The following is a 20,076-nucleotide window of genomic DNA, read 5'->3' as shown; positions in this document are numbered from 1 at the left end:
CGAAGGAGGGTGAATATAAATATGTGTAGGAGGGCAGGTGAGAATAGGTGTGCAGAGGCACAAGGCTTACAAGGCAGAGTTCAAACGCCGACATAAAATTCAAAGCAATTCACGCACTGCCTAAATGGCTGACCGACAAAGCAAACTGGCACTGGCCGTGTTAGAGAGGATCAAAACCATAATGTATCATGGGTAAATTGTGACTGACTGACTGATCTACAAATAATAATGAGTCGTTATTTATGACGCAAGGTTCTTTGTAGATCAGTCAGTCGGCAGTTGCCTGCACTGCTGGCTGCAATGTCGAACAAGCCCACTGTCTCTGCTCTTTGCTTTCTAAAAGTGAGAGAAAAGGTGCGCAGGCTGGCAGCTGCTCTCCGAGCAATGCATTTGAATCAGGATTGAAATGATTTCAGCCAACTTTAGATTTTTTGTCTTGAGCTAGGCTATGGCGACTGCCATACCGTGCCATACAGAACTGACACCCCTGCTAGGAAGGGTTTGATCACACAACAAGGTGGACTGGTTGGAAATCACAGCGCTATAATCAGAGAAGAAGAAAGCGAAGGAGTAAAATCTTAAATTGAAGATCTGGTCGTATATCAGGGAATACATTATTTGGAAGATGTGAAGGAATAGGGTTCTTTTGCTCAGTTAATTCCATTACTACTTTTTCTCCTCTCTTGCCTTCATGTCACACTATACTTTTGATCTTGTCCACGATTTCACTTTATTGCTGGAACTTTTAAGTAGTCTGCTCGTATCAGTTAGATAGAATGGAATGGAAGTGCTATGGGCATCAGATACTCTTGACTAGACTGACCTCCAGAAACCGTTGATTAGACAGACTTCTTCTTCTCTCACGCTTGCCTGCAGTTTTTCAGATTATACCAATTCACTACACCAAATGTAATATATATCTGATCTAGTCTTCAACTTCAAATCACCTGTCTCATTTGTAATGTCCTTCAGTAGGGTGGCTTGCCCTGAGTCCAAAGTGACACCAGAGGTATTTTTTAAATTCAATTTAATATATATACAGTGGGGGAAAAAAGTATTTAGTCAGCCACCAATTGTGCAAGTTCTCCCACTTAAAAAGATGAGAGAGGCCTGTAATTTTCATCATAGGTACACGTCAACTATGACAGACAAAATGAGAAAAAAAATCCTGAAAATCACATTGTAGGATTTTTAATGAATTTATTTGCAAATTAAGGTGGAAAATAAGTATTTGGTCACCTACAAACAAGCAAGATTTCTGGCTCTCACAGACCTGTAACTTCTTCTTTAAGAGGCTCCTCTGTCCTCCACTCGTTACCTGTATTAATGGCACCTGTTTGAACTTGTTATCAGTATAAAAGACACCTGTCCACAACCTCAAACAGTCACACTCCAAACCCCACTATGGCCAAGACCAAAGAGCGGTGAGCAAAAATCCCCCATTCATTCAATGAGACAGGTGATACATATATACATAAACATATATACATATATATATATATATACATAAACATACACATACGTACATATAAACACATATACATACACAAATACATATCCTTTTAAAATATATATTTCCCTTTATTACTTTCCAACCCCACCATCCCTTCCCTAATTGGAGTAAACTAGTGAACAACAACACCAGTGGTATTTGTTAGTGTGCGGACCCCTACTTGGCAGGGCAGTTCCATATTCCATCCACCCCTGCTCTTTCTCTGAGTCAGCCCTCAGCTTGCCCAGTGTCAATGTGCAGTCTGTATGTGTGTGTGTGTGTGTGTGTGTGCGTGCGCGTGTCTGTGTGCCCGTCTGTGTGCATGTGTGTGGTGTTTATGTATGTTTGAGAGAGAGTGTGAGAGAGAGAATGTGTGTGTGTGTAGTTGTCTCGGTCTGTGTGTGCGTGTTTTTGTCTGTGTGTGTGTTTGTCTCTGTGTGTGTTTGTGCATATGTGCGTGTGTGTTTTTGTCTGTGTGTGGGTGCCTGCATTTTGTGTGTGTATGTGAGTATTGTCACTGTCAGATTCAGTGACATGGCTAGGGAAGGAGGATATAAGGCCAGCCACGGTGCTTCAGGCCAACTCTTGACTCTGTTTGGGGTCTTTCCTCACACGGCTTGGGTCTGGCACTCGCCTGCCTGTCTGCGTGACATTTTATGTAAACTAGTTGCTGAGGAAGCAGGCAGCATATATTTGAGTGTTGACCAAAGGTGCATGATAGATTTGACTATTGAAGCAGCAAAGCATGTATTTTTCCCAAACGGCGCCCTATTACCTACATAGTGCACTACCTTTGACCAGAGCCCTATGTGATGCCATTCGGGACAAAGCTCCTATTTCCCTCTGAGTGGGAGGTGACGTTATTAATTATGAGTAATTGTTTTGTCCCAACTTTGTATTTTTGTCTGCCAAGTGCCAACACCATTGTTTTGATAAATACCTCTCCAGCTCCTATTTGTTCTTGACGGGAACGCTTACTGTAGGCCTAGGTTGTGTCCCAAATGGCACCCTATTCCCTATTTAGTGCACTACTTTTGATTGGGCTCTGGACAAAGGTAGTGCACTATATAGGAAATAGGGTGCCATTTGGGACGGTGACCTACTGTTTGGTTGCAGGGGATTTTAGCTAGCAATGGCGTGTTGACATTGCTACTGGTTATGATTGCTAAACAAGTGAAGCCCTGGATTTTGATCTTTTGTTTGAAGTCCACAGCTTAGCCACGGCTTGAGTCACTCCGCTGAGGACAGACTGACGGATGGACACATTGAGCCTGAAGGGGTGATCTGTGTGAAAAAAAATCACATTTGTGCTGCGTTGTTGCGACGTGTGCCTGGTCACCACAAAATGTGTTTTTGTTTGTTGGGAAAATGTAAAATGGTTCCATATATGGTGCCATACTGTCTGTGTGTGTTTGTGTGTGTGTGTGTGTGTGTGTGTGTGTGTGTGTGTGTGTGTGTGTGTGTGTGTGTGCGCATGACGTTTGTGTGGGTGTTTGTATGCAAACAGTACGTGTGATCAGAGAGCAAATATCAAAGTACTGCATCTGGACTTTGATGGTAGAAAACCCTTTCACATTCACTGAACACATTACAGTAATCAGGCTCTCTAAAATATGTTTGTGTATGTGTTTGGATGATGCATATGGCATCACTGTTGATTCTTATCACCGGATCTACTCTAATATTCTTGAAAGCCTTAATTGCATTAAGTTGTCTCAAGTTGATCAAAGACAGTCAGACAATGTGAAGGCAGGCAAAGAGAAAATATAGTATTTCTTATCCCTCCAGATATTGGAGAGCTTTCTACTGTCTTTCTACCGTATGGGCTATGGAAGTTTATTTTATTATTGCTGAAATATTGATACCCCCAAAAATAGTATATTTTCTCTCCGAGTGTTCCTTTTCTTGACTTGGGGACTATTCAAAATGAAAAGAAAAGAGTGGGAAGGAAGAAAGAAAAAGGAATATGAAGGCTGGGTTTTGCATTATTCCCCCATTTTACGAAAAATACTTAATGAAAACCCCAGCAAGGGCGATCGAGTCCAGTTTTTAATTAAGCCTTTATAAAATATTAATGCGGGAGATGGGCATTTTCTCCCATTTTCTCCCTCAATCCCCACCTGTTTTGTGAGATGGGTCCTACTGGCTATGGAGCCCGAGTCCTGCGTTCTAATTTCAGATAGGGAGGGAGTAGCAGTTCGGATGTGCAATGAAGCCAAAGGGTATATAGGGGACTGCTAGAATGTATTTTCATCACATTAATAGCAGTTTTGGCAGATTTATAAGGGCTCTTTAACCAAAAGAAATGGCCCCTACCTTGTTCGTGTCGCACCTTTAACAATCTATAGAAATGACTTTGATCTTCTAATTCAAGGGGCCCCTATTCTGTGAAGGGCACACGATGTGGTCATAGGTAGCGCTGCAGTTTCTTTTGTCATAGTACAGATGACTTACATTTTAGTCATTTAGCAGACGCTCTTATCCAGAGCGACTTATAGTTAGTGAGTGCATACATTCTTTTTTTATTTTTTTAATACTGGCCCCCCGTGGGAATCGAACCCACAACCCTGGCATTGCAAACACCATGCTCTACCAACTGAGCTACATCCCTGCCGGCCATTCCCTCCCCTACCCTGGACGACGCTAGGCCAATTGGTCACGGCCGGCTACGACAGAGCCTGGATTCGAACCAGGATCTCTAGTGGCACAGCTAGCACTGCAATGCAGTGCCTTAGACCACTGCGCCACTCGGGAGTGCCTTACCGAGAGGTGATGGCTTCTCCTCTTCCCTCTCTTCCTGGCTGTGAAATAGGAACTTTGCTTCTTGATGACTAGATAGAAAATCGTTGACATAAAAGAAAGAGCAAAGCCTTGACCATTCTATAAAGGGCATACTGTGAAGTGCTGCAAATGTATATAATAAACATGTTGGGATTGGCAGGTTCAAGGCTGTTTTAGAATCTGACATTTTGAACATGTCATGTTCTTTTGAAGTATGGAATTGTTTATCGACGGTAGCTATGTAGAACTATCTCTCTCTTTCTGTTAATCTTCTCTGATGTTGTTAAAGGCCCAGTGCAGTCATAAATGTGATTTTCCTGTGAATTATATATATTTCCACACTATTAGGTTGGAATAATACTGTGAAATTGTGAAAATGATGATAATGCCTGTTTAGTGTAAGATCTGTTTGAAAAGACCGCCTGAAATGTTGTCCTGCCTGGTGACATCACCAGGTGGTAAATTAATTAATAGACCAATAAGAAAAGAGTTCCAAACCTCTCTGTCAATAACAGCTAGTTGTCAGTTTTCTCCTCCCTACTCAGACCACTCCCAGACAGTACAAGCAAAACTCTTGCTTGAGAAATTGCTCTTTGTTTAGAAGCTTTTATTTTATTTTATTTTTTATCATTTTAATTGAAAACAATCACACTAAGGTACCCAAAATAATTTGATATTCAGATAAAAACGGCTGCATGTCCTTTAATGTAAGTACTGCATTCACAATAGTGTCAACTGTCAATCAATGAAATCAATGCATTCTATATAACCTTTTCAACAACATGCTGTATACCTCCAAAAACATGAAATCTCATCTTGACTTTGATTGCCTTGATTGACAGATCCACACAGATTCGGACGAGGGCGAGGGGAACATCAAGTACACTATCTCCGGGGAAGGGGCGGGCACGATCTTCATCATCGACGAGCTGACGGGTGACATCCACGCCACTGAGCGATTGGACCGCGAGGAGCAGAGCTACTACACCCTCAGAGCTCAGGCCCGGGACCGGCTCACCAACCACCTGCTGGAATCCGAGTCAGAGTTTGTCATAAAGGTCCAGGATATCAACGACAGTGAACCCAAGTTCCTGGAAGGGCCCTATATCGGGAGTGTGGCAGAGCTTTCACAAATAGGTAAGAAGGTAGGGGTGTGTGTGTATTTGTGAAGCAAAGGCAGTGCTGGATTGCAGAAATATGTTGACTTTGTTCAGGTCTGATCATGGAGAGTTTTGGAACCTACCCAGATACAGTATGGGTCCATAGGGAAAAGTGGTAGGGCCTTCATTTCCTGTCCTTGGGAGGACATTGATTTGATCTTCATACATCACTACATTAAATAATGTTAGTAGTATTTGAAGAGACATTTGTTGATGGTACAATTTTTACCTAGGTCAGATTTGGACAATGCTACCCAATCCAGTCCCAAGATAACAATCGCCAGAGGTAATAGTTTGCGAGTTTGTGAGGAAATGAGAAACCTGTGTGAGTGTTTGAGGTACAGAAAGAGTTTTGTGTGTGTGTCAGAAAGAGTCTACTTGGGAGTAGGGGATACTAGGCTAAATGTAATGTCTCTCGCCCTCCTTCGCTCCTGATTGGAATTAATTCCTGCCTTCTCAGCACGTTTTGGCCCCTTTTCTGCCGGCAGTGCTTATTGAAACAGGGGAAAGAGAAGAGAGAGAAAGCAAGAGAACGAGAGAGAGAGAGAGAGAGAGAGAGAGAGAGAGAGAGAGAGAGAGAGAGAGAGAGAGAGAGAGAGAGAGAGAGAGAGAGAGAGAGAGAGAGAGAGAGGGAGAATAGTTAATATTCGCGCCCTCCATTTCGCCTCCTCCCCCTTGTTCCCCCACCTCTCAGTCAAATTACACACTAAATGAGTGTGCACTTCATGTTTTATACATTGACTACAGTGCCAATGCTAATGAGATAACTGGAGTGCTTAGTCAAGCATTTCCCTCCGTTTAGTTTTCTGGTCATATTTGCTCTTCCTGTAGAACAACAGCTAATGACGTTGCTGTGGCACCACTGTGATAAGGTCACAGTCACCGTGGTGCATGGTTGAGAGGCTGAGGACTTGGGTGACAGACTGACGATCAACGATGCACAAGTCAACCTAAACGCACAGCGCAAAGGGCCGCTGCGTAGGCCTAGTTGATGGTGGAGCTCACACTTTAATATGATGTATGCTAAAGTATACATAAATGTATTCACCTAAATGACTTGGTTGTAGTAGCAGCCATCTTATGATGGACGAAGTTAGACTCATGTTAAATGTTTTTATGGAAAATGTAAACAATACATCAGCCTTGTGAGATCATTTTGAAATTAATTTCAATTTAATTGGCAACTATTGTTGGAATGGAATAGTGAATGAATGACAATACATGTATTATTCTCTTTCCAAACATGCATGTCAACTTTTGTGTTAATATGTGGTTAATTAGCCATTCCATGCACGTCCCATACATTGCACTGGCATCATAGCACCAAGCATTACAATTTGACTAATTAATCAGCACAAATCAGCATTTATTTCTGATGTCGTTTCACTCTATCCAGATACTTTAAGCAGTGGCATGGAGTGAGACAAATGTGAGAACCACTGATCTGAGGCGGTACTGGATGGAATGGTAATGGGAGCAGGTTTCCGGTATTATCCCAGGCTTCGTTCCTAAAGGCACTCTATTCCATACATAGTTCACTGCTTTTTATCAGATGCCTAGGGGCCCTAGTGTACTACTGTATGTAGGCTATAGGGTGCCATTTGGGACACATCTTCAACCAGTAGCATGCACGTGCTCACTGTGCTGTTTTATGGCCTTGGTGGAAGGCTGGTCCGCAATAATAATGAGAAAGTAATCACAAGGCAGCCTGTGGCATATTTCTTTTCACTTATCGCTCCTGTCATGTTCTTCCTAACATGGCCCTGTCGTAGCTCATGGCCCCTATGAGAGAGAGCCCGGGAAACAAAATACATTTCTTTACATATCATTCAAAGTCTGCTTGTTGTTTCGGCTCGGTTAATGACAAGGAGGGAGAGGAGGGGAGAATAAACTAGGCCTGTCAGGCCGAAGATGAACGCCGAGGGATCATTCGGCGCCGTCCTAAATCAAATTTGCATCACGATGTTGATTGAATTTTTCATTGAGCCGTGTGAATGTCTTCATGTTTGGACCATTGGTTGAACAGTAATAGAGTCGTGTTGCGGCTGTTTCACCTCTGTATTAAAGGGCCTATGTGAGGATTGTGGAACGAATACATGTTCTATGTAGATAGTTTAGTTGAGTTTATTAGGATCCCCATTAGCTACTGCAGATGCAGCAGCTACTCCTCCTGGGGTCCACATAAAATGTACAAATACTTGACAAAGTACAGAACAGTAATAGACAAGAACAACATAAGATATTACATAAAATTCAAAAACGTTAAAAAATAAAATAAAAATAAAATAAGTTATACTGTATATAGGGAAGACACCAAGAGACAAAAAAAATATACACTATTCATATATGCATATTCACATTCTTATATATAGTACAGTTAAATTAGATCTTTAGAAAGAGGAGAGGAGCTGTGATACAATCGTTTTTTTAAAGTTGTTTTTTAAAGCTAAACTTGCGTTTTGCCTGAGTAACCTCTGGTGGCAGAGCATTCCACGATGATATGGCTCTATACATAACTGAGCGACGCATTAGATCTGTTTTTGGTATGGGTATCGTGAAGAAACTCATAGTGGCGTGTCTGGTGGGCTACAGTGCATTCTGAAAGAATTCAGATCCCTTGACTTTTTCCACATTTTGTTATGTTACTGCCTTATTCTGAAATTGATTAAATTGTTTTTTTTCCCCTCATCAATCTACACACAATACCCCATAATGACAAAGCAAAAACAGGTTTTTAGAAATGTTATCAAATTTATATTTAAAAAAAAGAAACAGAAATATTACATTTACATAACTATTCAGACCCTTTACTCAGTACTTAGTTAAAGCTCCTTAGGCAGCGATTACAGCCTCGAGTCTTCTTGGGCATGACGCTACAAGCTCGGCACACTTGTGCAGATCCTCTCAAGCTCTGTCAGGTTGGATGGGGAGCGTCACTGCACAGCTATTTTCAGGTCTCTCCAGAGATGTTTGATCGGGTTCAAGTCCGGGCTCTGGCTGGGCCACTCAAGGACATTCAGAGACGTGTCCCGAAGCAATTCCTGCGTTGTCTTGACAGTGTGCTTAGGGTCGTTGTCCTGTTTGAACATGACCCTTCGCCCCAGTCTGAGGTCCTGAGCGCTCTGGAGCAGGTTTTCATCAAGGATATCTCTGTACTTTGCTCAGTTCATCTTTCCCTCGATCCTGACTAGTTTACCTGTCCTTGCCGCTGAAAAACATCCCCACAGCATAATGCTGCTACCACCATGCTTCACCGTAGGGATGGTGCCAGGTTTCCTCCAGACGTGATGCTTGGCATTCAGGCTAAAGAGTTCAATCATGGTTTCATCAGACCAGAGAATCTTCTTTCTCATGGTCTGAGAGTCCTTTAGGTGCCTTTCGGCAAACTCCAAGTGGGCTGTCATGTGCCTTTTCCTGAGGAGTGGCTTCCATCTGGCCACTCTACCATAAAGGCCTGATAGGTGGAGTGCTGCAGAGATGGTTGTCCTTCTGGAAGGTTCTCCCATCTCCACAGAGGAACTCTGGAGCTCTGTCAGAGTGACCATCGGGTTCTTGGTCACCTCCCTGACCTAGGCCCTTCTCCCCCGATTGCTCAGTTTGGCCCGGTCGGCCAGCTCTAGGAAGAGTCTTGGTGGTTCCAAACTTCTTCCATTTAAGAATGATGGAGGCCACTGTGTTCCTGGGGACCTTCAATGCTGCAGAAATGTTTGGGTAGCCTTCCCCAGATCTGTGCCTCGACACAATCCTGTCTCGGAGCTCTACGGACAATTCCTTCAACCTCATGGCTTGCTTTTTGCTCTCACATTCACTGTCAATTGTGGGACCTTATATAGACAGGTCTGTGCCTTTCTAAATCATGTCCAATCAATTGAATTTACCACAGATGGACTCCAATCAAGTTGTAGGAACATCTCAAGGATGATAAATGGAAACAGGATGCACCTGAGCTCAATTTCGAGTCTCATAGCAAAGGGTCTGAATACTTACGTAAATAAGGTATTTATATTTTTGATTTTGATTTTTTGGAAAAAATCGACAAACCTGTTTTCGCTTTGTCATTATGGGATATTGTGTGTAGATTCATTTTTTTATTTAATCCATTTTAGGATAAGGCTGTAACGTAACAAGATGTGGAAAAGGGGAAGGGGTCTGAATACTTTCCGAATGCACTGTATGTACAGTGCTGTGAAAAAGTATTTGCCCCCTTTCTAATTTTCTCTACTTTTGCATATTTTTGATACAGAATGTTATCAGATATTTATCCAAAACCTAATATTAGATAAAATGAACCTGAGTGAACAAATAACACAACAATTACATACTTATTTCATTTATTTCATAAAACAAAGTTATGCAACACCCAATCCCCCTGTGTGAAAAAGTAATTGACCCCTTACACTCAATAACTGTCACATTCGTTTAATGACGGGTCAGACCAAGGCGCAGCGTGATATGCGTACATGTTTATTAACTATTCAACACAACGACAAAACAACAAAGGAAAACAAAACGTGAAGTCCTAAGGTAGACACACAACTAACCTTACCAGGAACAAGATCCCACAACCCACTAGTGCCAATAGGCTGCCTAAGTATGATCCCCAATCAAAGAAGACGAGCTACAGCTGCCTCTGATTGGGAACCACACCGGCCAACATAGATCTACACATAATAGATTGAAACATAGAAAACACACAACAAAGAATATACACACCCTGACTCAACATTTAAGTGTCCCCTGAGTCAGGGCGTGACAGTACCCCCCCCCCCCCCCCCAAAGGTGCGGACTCCGACCGCACAACATAAACATAACAGGGTAGGGGCCGGGTGGGCATTCCGCCTCGGAGGCGGATCCGGCTCGGGGCGTGACGACCTCCCACTCTCCGCCTCCCTGTTGCGCCCCTGGTCTGGTCTGGACCTCGGCGCGCTGCTTCCCCTCTCCTTCCTCCCACGATACGCCAGGCCCTGTCTGGACCCTGGTGTGGGAGACCCCGAACCTGGAGAGGGGCTGACGTCATGGTCTGGACTGGAGCCGCTGACCGGAGCTGGATTGGGCACCGGTGGAGCGGACTGCTCTGGCTCCGGATGTGGAGCAGCTGACCGGTGCCGGACCAGGCACCGGTGGAACGGGCACGGGCCGTGCCGGACTGGACAAACGCACCACTGGTCTGGTGCGAGGAGCAGGCACGGGCCGGACCGGACTAGGAACACGCACCACTGGCTTGGTGCGAGGGGCAGGAACGGGCCGGGCCGGGCTGGCGACGCGCACCACTGGCTTGGTGCGAGGAGCAGGAATAGGCCGGGCCGGGCTGTGGAGGCGGACTGGAGGTCTGGAGCGGAGAGCTGGCACAACCCGTCCTGGCTGGATGCCTACTTCTGCACAGTATGTGTGAAGCATCAGCACAGGACGCACTGGGCTGTGCACGCACACTGGCGATACAGATCGTAGAACTGGCGCAGGATATGCGGGACCGAGGAGGCGTACTGGAGACCAGGAGCATTGAGCCGGCACACCCCGTCCTGGCTGGATGCCCATCTTCGCACGGCACGTGCGTGGTGCAAGCACAGGACGTACAGGGCTGTGCCGGCGCACTGGCGACACAGTACGTAGCTCTGCATAACACGGAGCCTGCCCAGTCATACGCTTCCTCGCGTGAGTACGGGGAGTTGGCTCTGCTCTGACACTAGGCTCCGCCAACCACCCCGTGTGCCCCCCCCCCAATTTTTTTTTATTGGGGCTGCTTCTCTGGCTTCCTCCTCGACCGGCCTCCTCCGTTTTGCCGTTGCTCCTCTCCTGCCTGGGCATTTAACTTAGCCCATGGTCCTTTCCCCGCAAATATCTCTTCCCATGACCACAAATTGCCCACCTGTGACATGGCTACTCGCTCCGCCTGGGCACGCTGCTTGGTCCTCGTTTGGTGGGATCTTCTGTCACGTTCGTTTAATGACGGGTCAGACCAAGGCGCAGCGTGATATGCGTACATGTTTATTAACTATTCAACACAACGACAAAACAACAAAGGAAAACGAAACGTGAAGTCCTAAGGTAGACACACAACTAACCTTACCAGGAACAAGATCCCACAACCCACTAGTGCCAATAGGCTGCCTAAGTAAGATCCCCAATCAGAGAAGACGAGCGAAAGCTGCCTCTGATTGGGAACCACACCGGCCAACATAGATCTACACATAATAGATTGAAACATAGAAAACACACAACAAAGAATATACACACCCTGACTCAACATTTAAGTGTCCCCTGAGTCAGGGCGTGACAATAACTGGTTGTGCCACCTTTAGCTGCAATGACTCCAATCAAACGCTTCTTGTAGTTGTTGATCAGTCTCTCACGTCGCATTGGAGGAATTTTGGCCCAGTCTTCCATACAGAACTGCTTTAACATTTGTGGGTTTTCAAGCATTGACTGCTAATTTCTAGTCCTGCCACAACATCTCAACTGGGATTAGGTCTGGACTTTGACTAGGCCATTCCAAAACTTCAAATGTGCTGCTTTTTAGCTATTTTCATGTAGACTTGATTGTGTGTTTTGGATCATTGTCTTGCTGCATGACCCAGCTGCGCTTCAGCTTTAGCTCACAGATGGATGGCCTGACATTCTCCTGTAGAATTCTGTGATACAGAGCAGAATTCATGGTTCCTTCTATTAAGGCAAGTCATCCAGGTCCAGAGGCAGCAAAGCCTCCCCAAACCATCACACTACCACCACCTTGCTTGACCGTTGAGTGTTTGGTTTTCTACATGCATAATGGGACCCATGTCATCCAAAAAGTTATACTTTTGACTCATCTGTCCATAGAACATTCTTCCAAGAGTCTTGATGATCATCCAGGTGCTTCCAGGTGCTTTTTGGCAAACTTGAGTCAACATTTTGGACGAGATGAGTCCCATTAAGGCTGCATGATGCAAATGATTTGAAAAAAGTCGCATGAAAGGCATGAGCTCTGATCAGTTTTTTGTGTAGGCTGCACACACTTCATCAGTCTGTCATTCACAATTTGACAAGCACTTGATAATATTCTCACATGTCTCGAATTTCCCGGTGGCATTCCCCTTGTGTGGCCGTAATGCCCCCTAAAAAATGAATGCCTTTTGCGGCCAAATTGGCCGTTGTGCCCTTAGGCTGAATATAATAATTATAATTCCCTTCTCCCGGATGCCGTGCTTCGAAGCACCTCTCACTCACATGGCTCTCTCAGATATCTAAATTATTATTAGCCAATGCCTGTCATGTGATCGGGTCCTTCTCACAGGCATCTCAGCTAAGAAGTAGGCTACAAGTGAAGACAGACACATCGGGGACGCAACTGCGAGATACCCTCTTATCGAATTCCGAGGCACATATTGAAGATGTTAGAAGAACTGTTCACATTTAGCCTACTTTTCGTCAGCCAACAAGATGATTAGGCTTAACGAACAGCAAAAGCACTAGCCTATATCAATCTACTATTCCGCATAGTACAAAAGTTGACCTATTATTTTCTGTGCAATAAATAAATATTCCTAACATACTCTGGGACAGTTGTGGGATGCGATAGATCCCAAATTAATACAACCACTTGCATCAAAAAACCTTTTAAAAGCAGTGAGGCTGATGCAACAGATCAGAACGTTTCGCTTAAAAATTTGATAAACTACAGTATTGGGCTACAGTCTTTCTTCCCATTATAAGCGCAGCAATGCGCGCACGGCAGTAGGCTATAAGCGTGAATGTTCCAAAATGCAATCAATTAGTGGGAAAACACTGTTCTAAAGAGTGACCACAAATGTGATTATGCATGTAATGCTTCATAATAAAGGTGCATTTTCATGGTGAAAATTATCTTCCCCAAACTTAAAACTCACTTGCTGTCTATGTATGCCAGTTAGGCTCTACACCGGTTGTAAGGTGGATTAATGTGCTTAATTTTAAGAAGTTATATGGACACTTTAGTTGTGATACAAACCTTATCAAAACATATAGGCCTATGGGCTAGGCTACGTGAGTTGTGTGACTATGTGGTCCTCTGTAGCTCAGCTGGTAGAGCACGGCACTTGTAATGCCAAGGTAGTGGGTTCGATCCCCGGGACCACCCATACACAAAAATGTATGCACGCACGACTGTAAATTGCTTTGGATAAAAGCGTCTGCTAAATGGCATATTATTATTATTATATTTACTATGATTTGAAAATGTGCTGTTTCTTGCCTTGCTGCACATGCTGGGCATCATTCACAAGTGATAATACATCATTCACAAGTGATATGCTAATATTGTCACCCATCAGACTATTCTTAATTTAATGTTGTCTTTACATATACTTAATAATATATGTGTGAAATTAGTTTTGATTTAGAATGGACCATTATCATGCAGCTGTCTTGGAACAGGGGCATGGGGAAAAAATACACATCATCTATGCAATTAGCCTACAGAAAGCTGATGGGATCCTCCTCTTTTTAATAGAAGCCATCAAAACTCTGCTTTCTCATGCAATTGCATAGCCTATAGAAATGTTGCACAACATGAGCTCATGGGCTCTCATGAAGTGTTTGATTTGATTTTCGATTACATTTGCATTGATGTCAGAGTGATTAGAGACACAATACAGTGCTGAGTACCAGGCAGTTAGCAAGTTTGGTAGGCTACTAATGACCATCAGCAGCATCAGCGCTTGGAGAAGCCTAGTTACTGTGAATAAACGGTCACATGGAATTTGACTGCGGTCATGACGCGTGACCACCGGTGTGGCAGTAATATGCTCACCGTAACAGACCTACCCTCAACCATGAAAGACTATCATGCATGTTGTTGATGTTAGTTCTGTGTGTGCAGTTAAGGGCAAGGTGTGCTGCTTTGTTTTGAGCCAGCTGCAGCTTTACTAGGTCTTTCTTTGCTGCACCTGACCATATTACCGGACATTAATCAAGATGGAACAAGATCAGAGCCTGAACAACTAGTACAGTTGATCTTTGTGTCAAAAACACAGAACATATTTTTATAACATACATACCTCTTCCCATCTTCAGAACAACTGTCAATATGACTTGACCATGATAACTGACCATCCAATGTTTCTCCTAGGAGTTCCGCTTCTCCAACTTGTTCAATGGTCACACCCTTTATGCACAACTCCAGTTGAGGTTTAGATCTAAGAGAATGCAATTATGTTGGTTTTATATTTATTTAAGACCAGTTTATTGTTAATTACCCATTCTGACACTGACTGTAACTTCTTGCTAAGAGTCTCAGTGAGGTCACTGGCTGTAAGTGCTGATGTGTAGAGTGTATAATCATCAGCATACATAGTCATTTTAGCTTCTTGTTATATAACTGGCAAATCATTTGTAACAAGTAGAGAAGAGTAACGGCCCATGGCAACTGCCCTGAGGTATACCACACTGTACATTTCTGATGTTATAGAAGCTTCTATTGAAGAATACTCTCTGAGTTCTATTGGATAAGTAACTCTCCAACCATGTGATGGCAGGTGATGTAAAGCTATAACAAGTTCGTTTTTTCAATAACAAACGAGTATCAATAACATCAAAGGCTGCACTGAAATCTAACAATACAGCTACAACTATCATCTTATTATCCATTTATTTTAGCCAATCATCAGCCATCTTAGTCAGTGCAGTACAAGCTGAGTCCCCTTCCCTATATGTATGCTGAAAGTCAGTAGTTAACTTGTTCAATCTCAATTTTCTCCATTAGTTTTCTAAGAACAGGCAGAAAACTGATTAGGCGGCTGTTAGAGCCAGCAAAGGGTGCTTTACTATGTTTAAGCAGTGGAATTACTTTAGCTTCCTTCCACGCCTTTGGACAAACTCCTTTAGGCTTTGGTTAAAGACATGGCAAATAGGGGTGGCAATATGGTCTGCTAGCATTCTCAATTGTTTTCCCATCTAGATTGTCTATACCTGGTAGCTTATCATTATTCATGGTTAACAACCATTGTTCCACCTCTTCCACGCAAACTTGACCAAATTCAAAACGGCAATCCTTCTCTTTCATTATTAGGTCTTTAAAACACAAATATGAAGGTTCACTGTTCAATGTTGTCATTTCACTTCTCAGTTTTTCCACTTTACCGGTAAAATAGTCATTGAAATGATTGTTTATATCAAAAGGTTTTGTTATAAATGACCCATCAACTTTAATGAATGATGGAGATTAATTGGGTTTTCTGCCCATAATATAATTTAAGGTGCTCCAAAGTATTTTCCCATAGTTGTTTATGTCATTTATCTTGTTTTGGTGATATATATATATATTTTTAAAGTTTAGTCACAACAGTATGTCAACCAATCAGCTGAGCAGCCTGACTTGTTTGCCACCTTTTTTACATCATTTATTTGAACCATAATATTTTTCAATTCATCATCGATCCAGAGGGCTCTATCAGTTCTCACAGTTAGTTTCTAACAGGTGCATGTTTGTCAACAATTGGCATGAATAAAATGTAAGTGCTGCATCTAGATTCTCCTCCTTATACACATCAGACCAACATACATTATTTACATCTTCAACAAAACATTTTGTATGATCTCTTATGAATAACTGTAGGCCCTGCCTTTGTTACTTTGGATTTCCTTTTTATTGCCACAATGTTATGGTCACTAGAGCCAATTGGAACTGATATTGCTTTGGAGCAAAGCTCTGCAGAATTGGTGAACATATGATAAATACAAGTGGATGTCACAGATCCAACTCTTTTGGTATACACTAGTTGGTTGAGTGATAACCTGGGTCATGTTACAGGCATTAGTCACAGTAAGAAGCTTCCTCTTGAGGGGACACCTATACTGAACAAAAATATAAACGCAACATGCAACAATTTCAAAGATTTTTCTGAGTTACAGTTCATATAAGGAAATAATTCAATTTAAATAAATTCATTAGGCCATAATCTATGGATTTCACATGACTGGGAATACAGATATGCATCTGTTAGTCACTGTACCTTAAAAAAAAGGTAGGGGCGTGGATCACAAAACCAGTCAGTATCTGGCGTGACCACCATTTGCCTCATGCAGTGTGACACATCTCCTTAGCATAGAGTTGATCAGGCTGTTGATTGTGGCTTGTGGAATGTTGTTCCACTCCTATTCAATGGCTGTGCGCATTTGCTGGATATTGGCATGAACTGGAACACGCTATCATACGCGTCAATACAGAGCATTCCAAACATGCTCAATGGGTGACATTGTCTGGTGAGTATGCAGGCCATGGAAGAACTGGGATTTTTTTTGCATCCAGGAATTGTGTACAGATCCTTGCAACATGGGGCCGTATATTATCATTCTAAAACATGAGGAGAAGGCGGCGGATGAATGGCACGACAATGGACCTCAGGATCTCGTCAATGTATCTCTGTGCAAAAAAATTGCCATTGATTAAATGCAATTGTGTTCATTGTCCGTAGCTTATGCCTGCCCATAACATAACCCTACCGCCACCATGGGGCACTCTGTTCACAATGTTGACATCAGCAAACTAATCGTTCACATGACGGCAAATCAAAATCAAATCATACACCCCTGTGAGGCCGGTTGGAAGTAGTGCCAAATTCTCTAAAACAACGTTGGAGGTGGCTTATGGTAGAGAAATGAACATTCATTTCTATGGCAACAGCTCTGGTTGACATTCCTGCAGTCAGCCTGCCAGTTGCACGTTCCCTCAAAACTTGAGCCATCTGTGGCATTGTGTTGTGTGACAAAACTGCACATTTCAGAGTGGCCTTTTATTGTCCCCAGCACAAGGTGCACCTGTGTAATGATCATGCTGTTTAATCAGCTTCTTGATATGCCACACCTGTCAGGTGGATAGATTATCTTGGTAAAGGAGAAATGCTCACTAACAGGGATGTAAACAAATTTGTGCACAAAATGTGAGAGAAATATGGTGTTTGTGCGTATGGAAAATGTCTTGGATCTTTTATTTAAAAAGGGGGACCAACACTCTACATGTTGCGTTTATATTTTTGTTCAGTGTAGATGATAACCAGTCATATTCAGGTCACCAAGCAAATAAGTATCTCTGTTAGCATCAGAGACCTTATCTAACATCACACACATATTCTCCAGCTACTGACAGTTTGCACTTGGTGCACAGTTTGCACTTGGTAGTTAGGTGTTGCAGGACATGTTATACAGGTTATACTTATAGATCTATGATAAGGGATCAAAATGTTGATAGATAAAAGTTTATGAATATAGAGTACCACAGTATGAGTCATAGCACCAATAAAATCTAGCAATCAAACAAGGAAATGGTTCCAATCCTTTTTCCACCATTCATTTTTCCCGTTGGGTTTTTTAGAACCACTTCAAACAAGGTCTGTGCTTCATGTAGGCTTTCCCTGGTGTGACGTTTTGATAACCGTGTAAATCTCTCTAGGACAAGGTGACTTTTATCAATATATTCGCTTTTATTTACGCCCCCAAAATGTAATGCTAATTAGCTACTAATGTGCCTATCATAAAGAACTACAAATGCCATGATGATTTAGATGAGACTGCTGAATCGAGGCAAAGGTAAGAATCTATGGATTAGCTATCTAATGTTAGCTAAATGTAGAAATGAATAAATTGGCTACATTTATTTAAATGGAAAATTCTTTGAACTGTCTTGTGCAAGTTCTAAATTGACACAATACCTGTTAGCAAAGGTGTCAGCTATAGATAACGTGCAGGAGATTGAAGGGATTTGTCATCTTGTATGATGTCTACTTTGATGCTAATGAGCATTTTCGAATCTGAGAGTAAATGTATACAGGATATATACAGTACCAGTCAAAAGTTTGGACAGACCTACTCATTCCAGGGTTTTTCTTTATTTTTACTATTTTCTACATTGTAGAATAATAGTGAAGACATCAAAACTATGAAATAACAAATATGGAATCATGTAGTAACCAAAAAAGCGTTAAACAAATCCAAATATATTTTATATTTGAGATTATTCAAAGAAGCCACCCTTTGCCTTGATGACAGCTTTGCACACTCTTGGCATTCTCTCAACCAGCTTCATGAGGTAGTCACCTGAAATGCATTTCAATTAACAGGTGTGCCTTGTTAAAAGTTAATTTGTGGAATTTCTTTCCTTCTTAATGCATTTGAGGCAATCAGTTGTGTTGTGACAGGGTAGGGGTGGTATACAGAAAATAGCCCTATTTGGTAAAAGACCAAGTCCATATTATGGCAAGAACAGCTCAAATAAGCAAAGAGAAACGACAGTCCATCATTACTTCAAGACATGAAGGTCAGTCAATCTGGAAAATTTCAAGAACTTTAAAGTTTCTTCAAGTGCAGTCGCAAAAACCATCAAGCGCTATGATGAAACTGGCTCTGATGAGGACCGCCACTGTAAAGGAAGACCCAGAGTTACCTCTGCTGCAGAGGATAAGTTAATTAGAGTTAACTGCACCTCAGATTGCAGCCCAAATAAATGCTTCACAGAGTTCAAGTAACAGACACATCTCAACATCAACTGTTTAGAGGAGTCTGCGTGAATCAGGCCTTCGTGGTCGAATTGCTGCAAAGAAACAACTACTAAAGGACACCAATAAGAAGAAGAGACTTGCTTGGGCCAAGAAACACAAGCAATGGACATTAGACCGTTGGAAATCTGTCCTTTGGTCTGATGAGTCCAAATTTGAGATTTTTGGTTCCAACCGCCGTGTCTTTGTGAGACGCAGAGTAGGTGAACGGATGATCTCCGCATGTGTGGTTCCCAGCGTGAAGCATGGAGGAGGAGGTGTGATGGTGTGGGTGTGCTTTTCTGGTGATACTGTCAAATAATTATTTAGAATTCAAGTCACACTTAACCAGCATGGCTACCACAGCATTCTGCAGTGATACTCCATCCCATCTGGTTTGCGCTTAGTGGGACTATCATTTGTTTTTCAACAGGACAATGACCCAAAACACACCTCCAGGCTGTGTAAGGGCTATTTGACCAATAAGGAGAGTGATGGAGTGCTGCATCAGATGACCTGGCCTCCACAATCACCCAACCTCAATCCAATTGAGATGGTTTGGGAGGAGTTGGACCGCAGAGTGAAGGAAAAGCAGCCAACAAGGGCTCAGCATACCTTTGGACTCCTTCAAGACTGTTGGAAAAGCATTCCTCATGAAGCTGGTTGAGAGAATGCCAAGCGTGTGCAAAGCTGTCATCTAGGCAAAGGGTGGCTACTTTGAAGAATCTCAAATATAAAATATATTTTTATTTGTTTAACACTTTTTTTGGTTACTACATGATTCCTCATGTGTTATTTCATCATTTTGATGTCTTCACTATTATTATTATAGAATGTAGATAATAGTAAAAATAAAGAAAAACTCTTGAATGTGTAGGTTTGTCCAAACTTTTGACTGGTAATGTATATTCAAAAAAGTAACCTTGTCCGAGAGAGATTTACATGGTTATCAAAACGTCACGCCAGAGTCAGCCTACACGAAACATAGCCCTTATTTTAAGTGTTTCTAAAATAGGTTTTATGGGTATTATGACAGCTCTACTGAGGGCCTCTATTGTCAGAATATTAGTGGTAGAGTTAGCATTAGCATGTTTTTGTGAGTGCTACTCTCTCTGCCCACCTATGGTACATTCATGGGCTCTGTAGTGTCCTACTGTATAGT

At 42.5% G+C, this 20,076-nt stretch overlaps 1 protein-coding gene across 1 annotated transcript in view; it reads left to right on the top strand.

The window, feature by feature from the left end:
• The window catches only part of LOC311138369 (cadherin-22-like), a 111,368-nt gene that overhangs the window by 17,736 nt on the left and 73,556 nt on the right, over positions 1-20,076 (top strand). The window contains exon 2 of the mRNA XM_084173029.1: positions 5,116-5,410. Within this exon, the coding sequence (XP_084029155.1) occupies positions 5,116-5,410 (295 nt within the window). The remainder of the gene's footprint in view (positions 1-5,115; positions 5,411-20,076) is intronic.

Source organism: Coregonus lavaretus, assembly GCF_964263955.1.
Source record: "Coregonus lavaretus genome assembly, chromosome: 12".
In the NCBI taxonomy this organism is placed as follows: domain Eukaryota; kingdom Metazoa; phylum Chordata; class Actinopteri; order Salmoniformes; family Salmonidae; genus Coregonus; species Coregonus lavaretus.
Note: the sequence above shows the minus strand (reverse complement) of the source record. Positions and strands in the feature narration are given on the sequence as shown.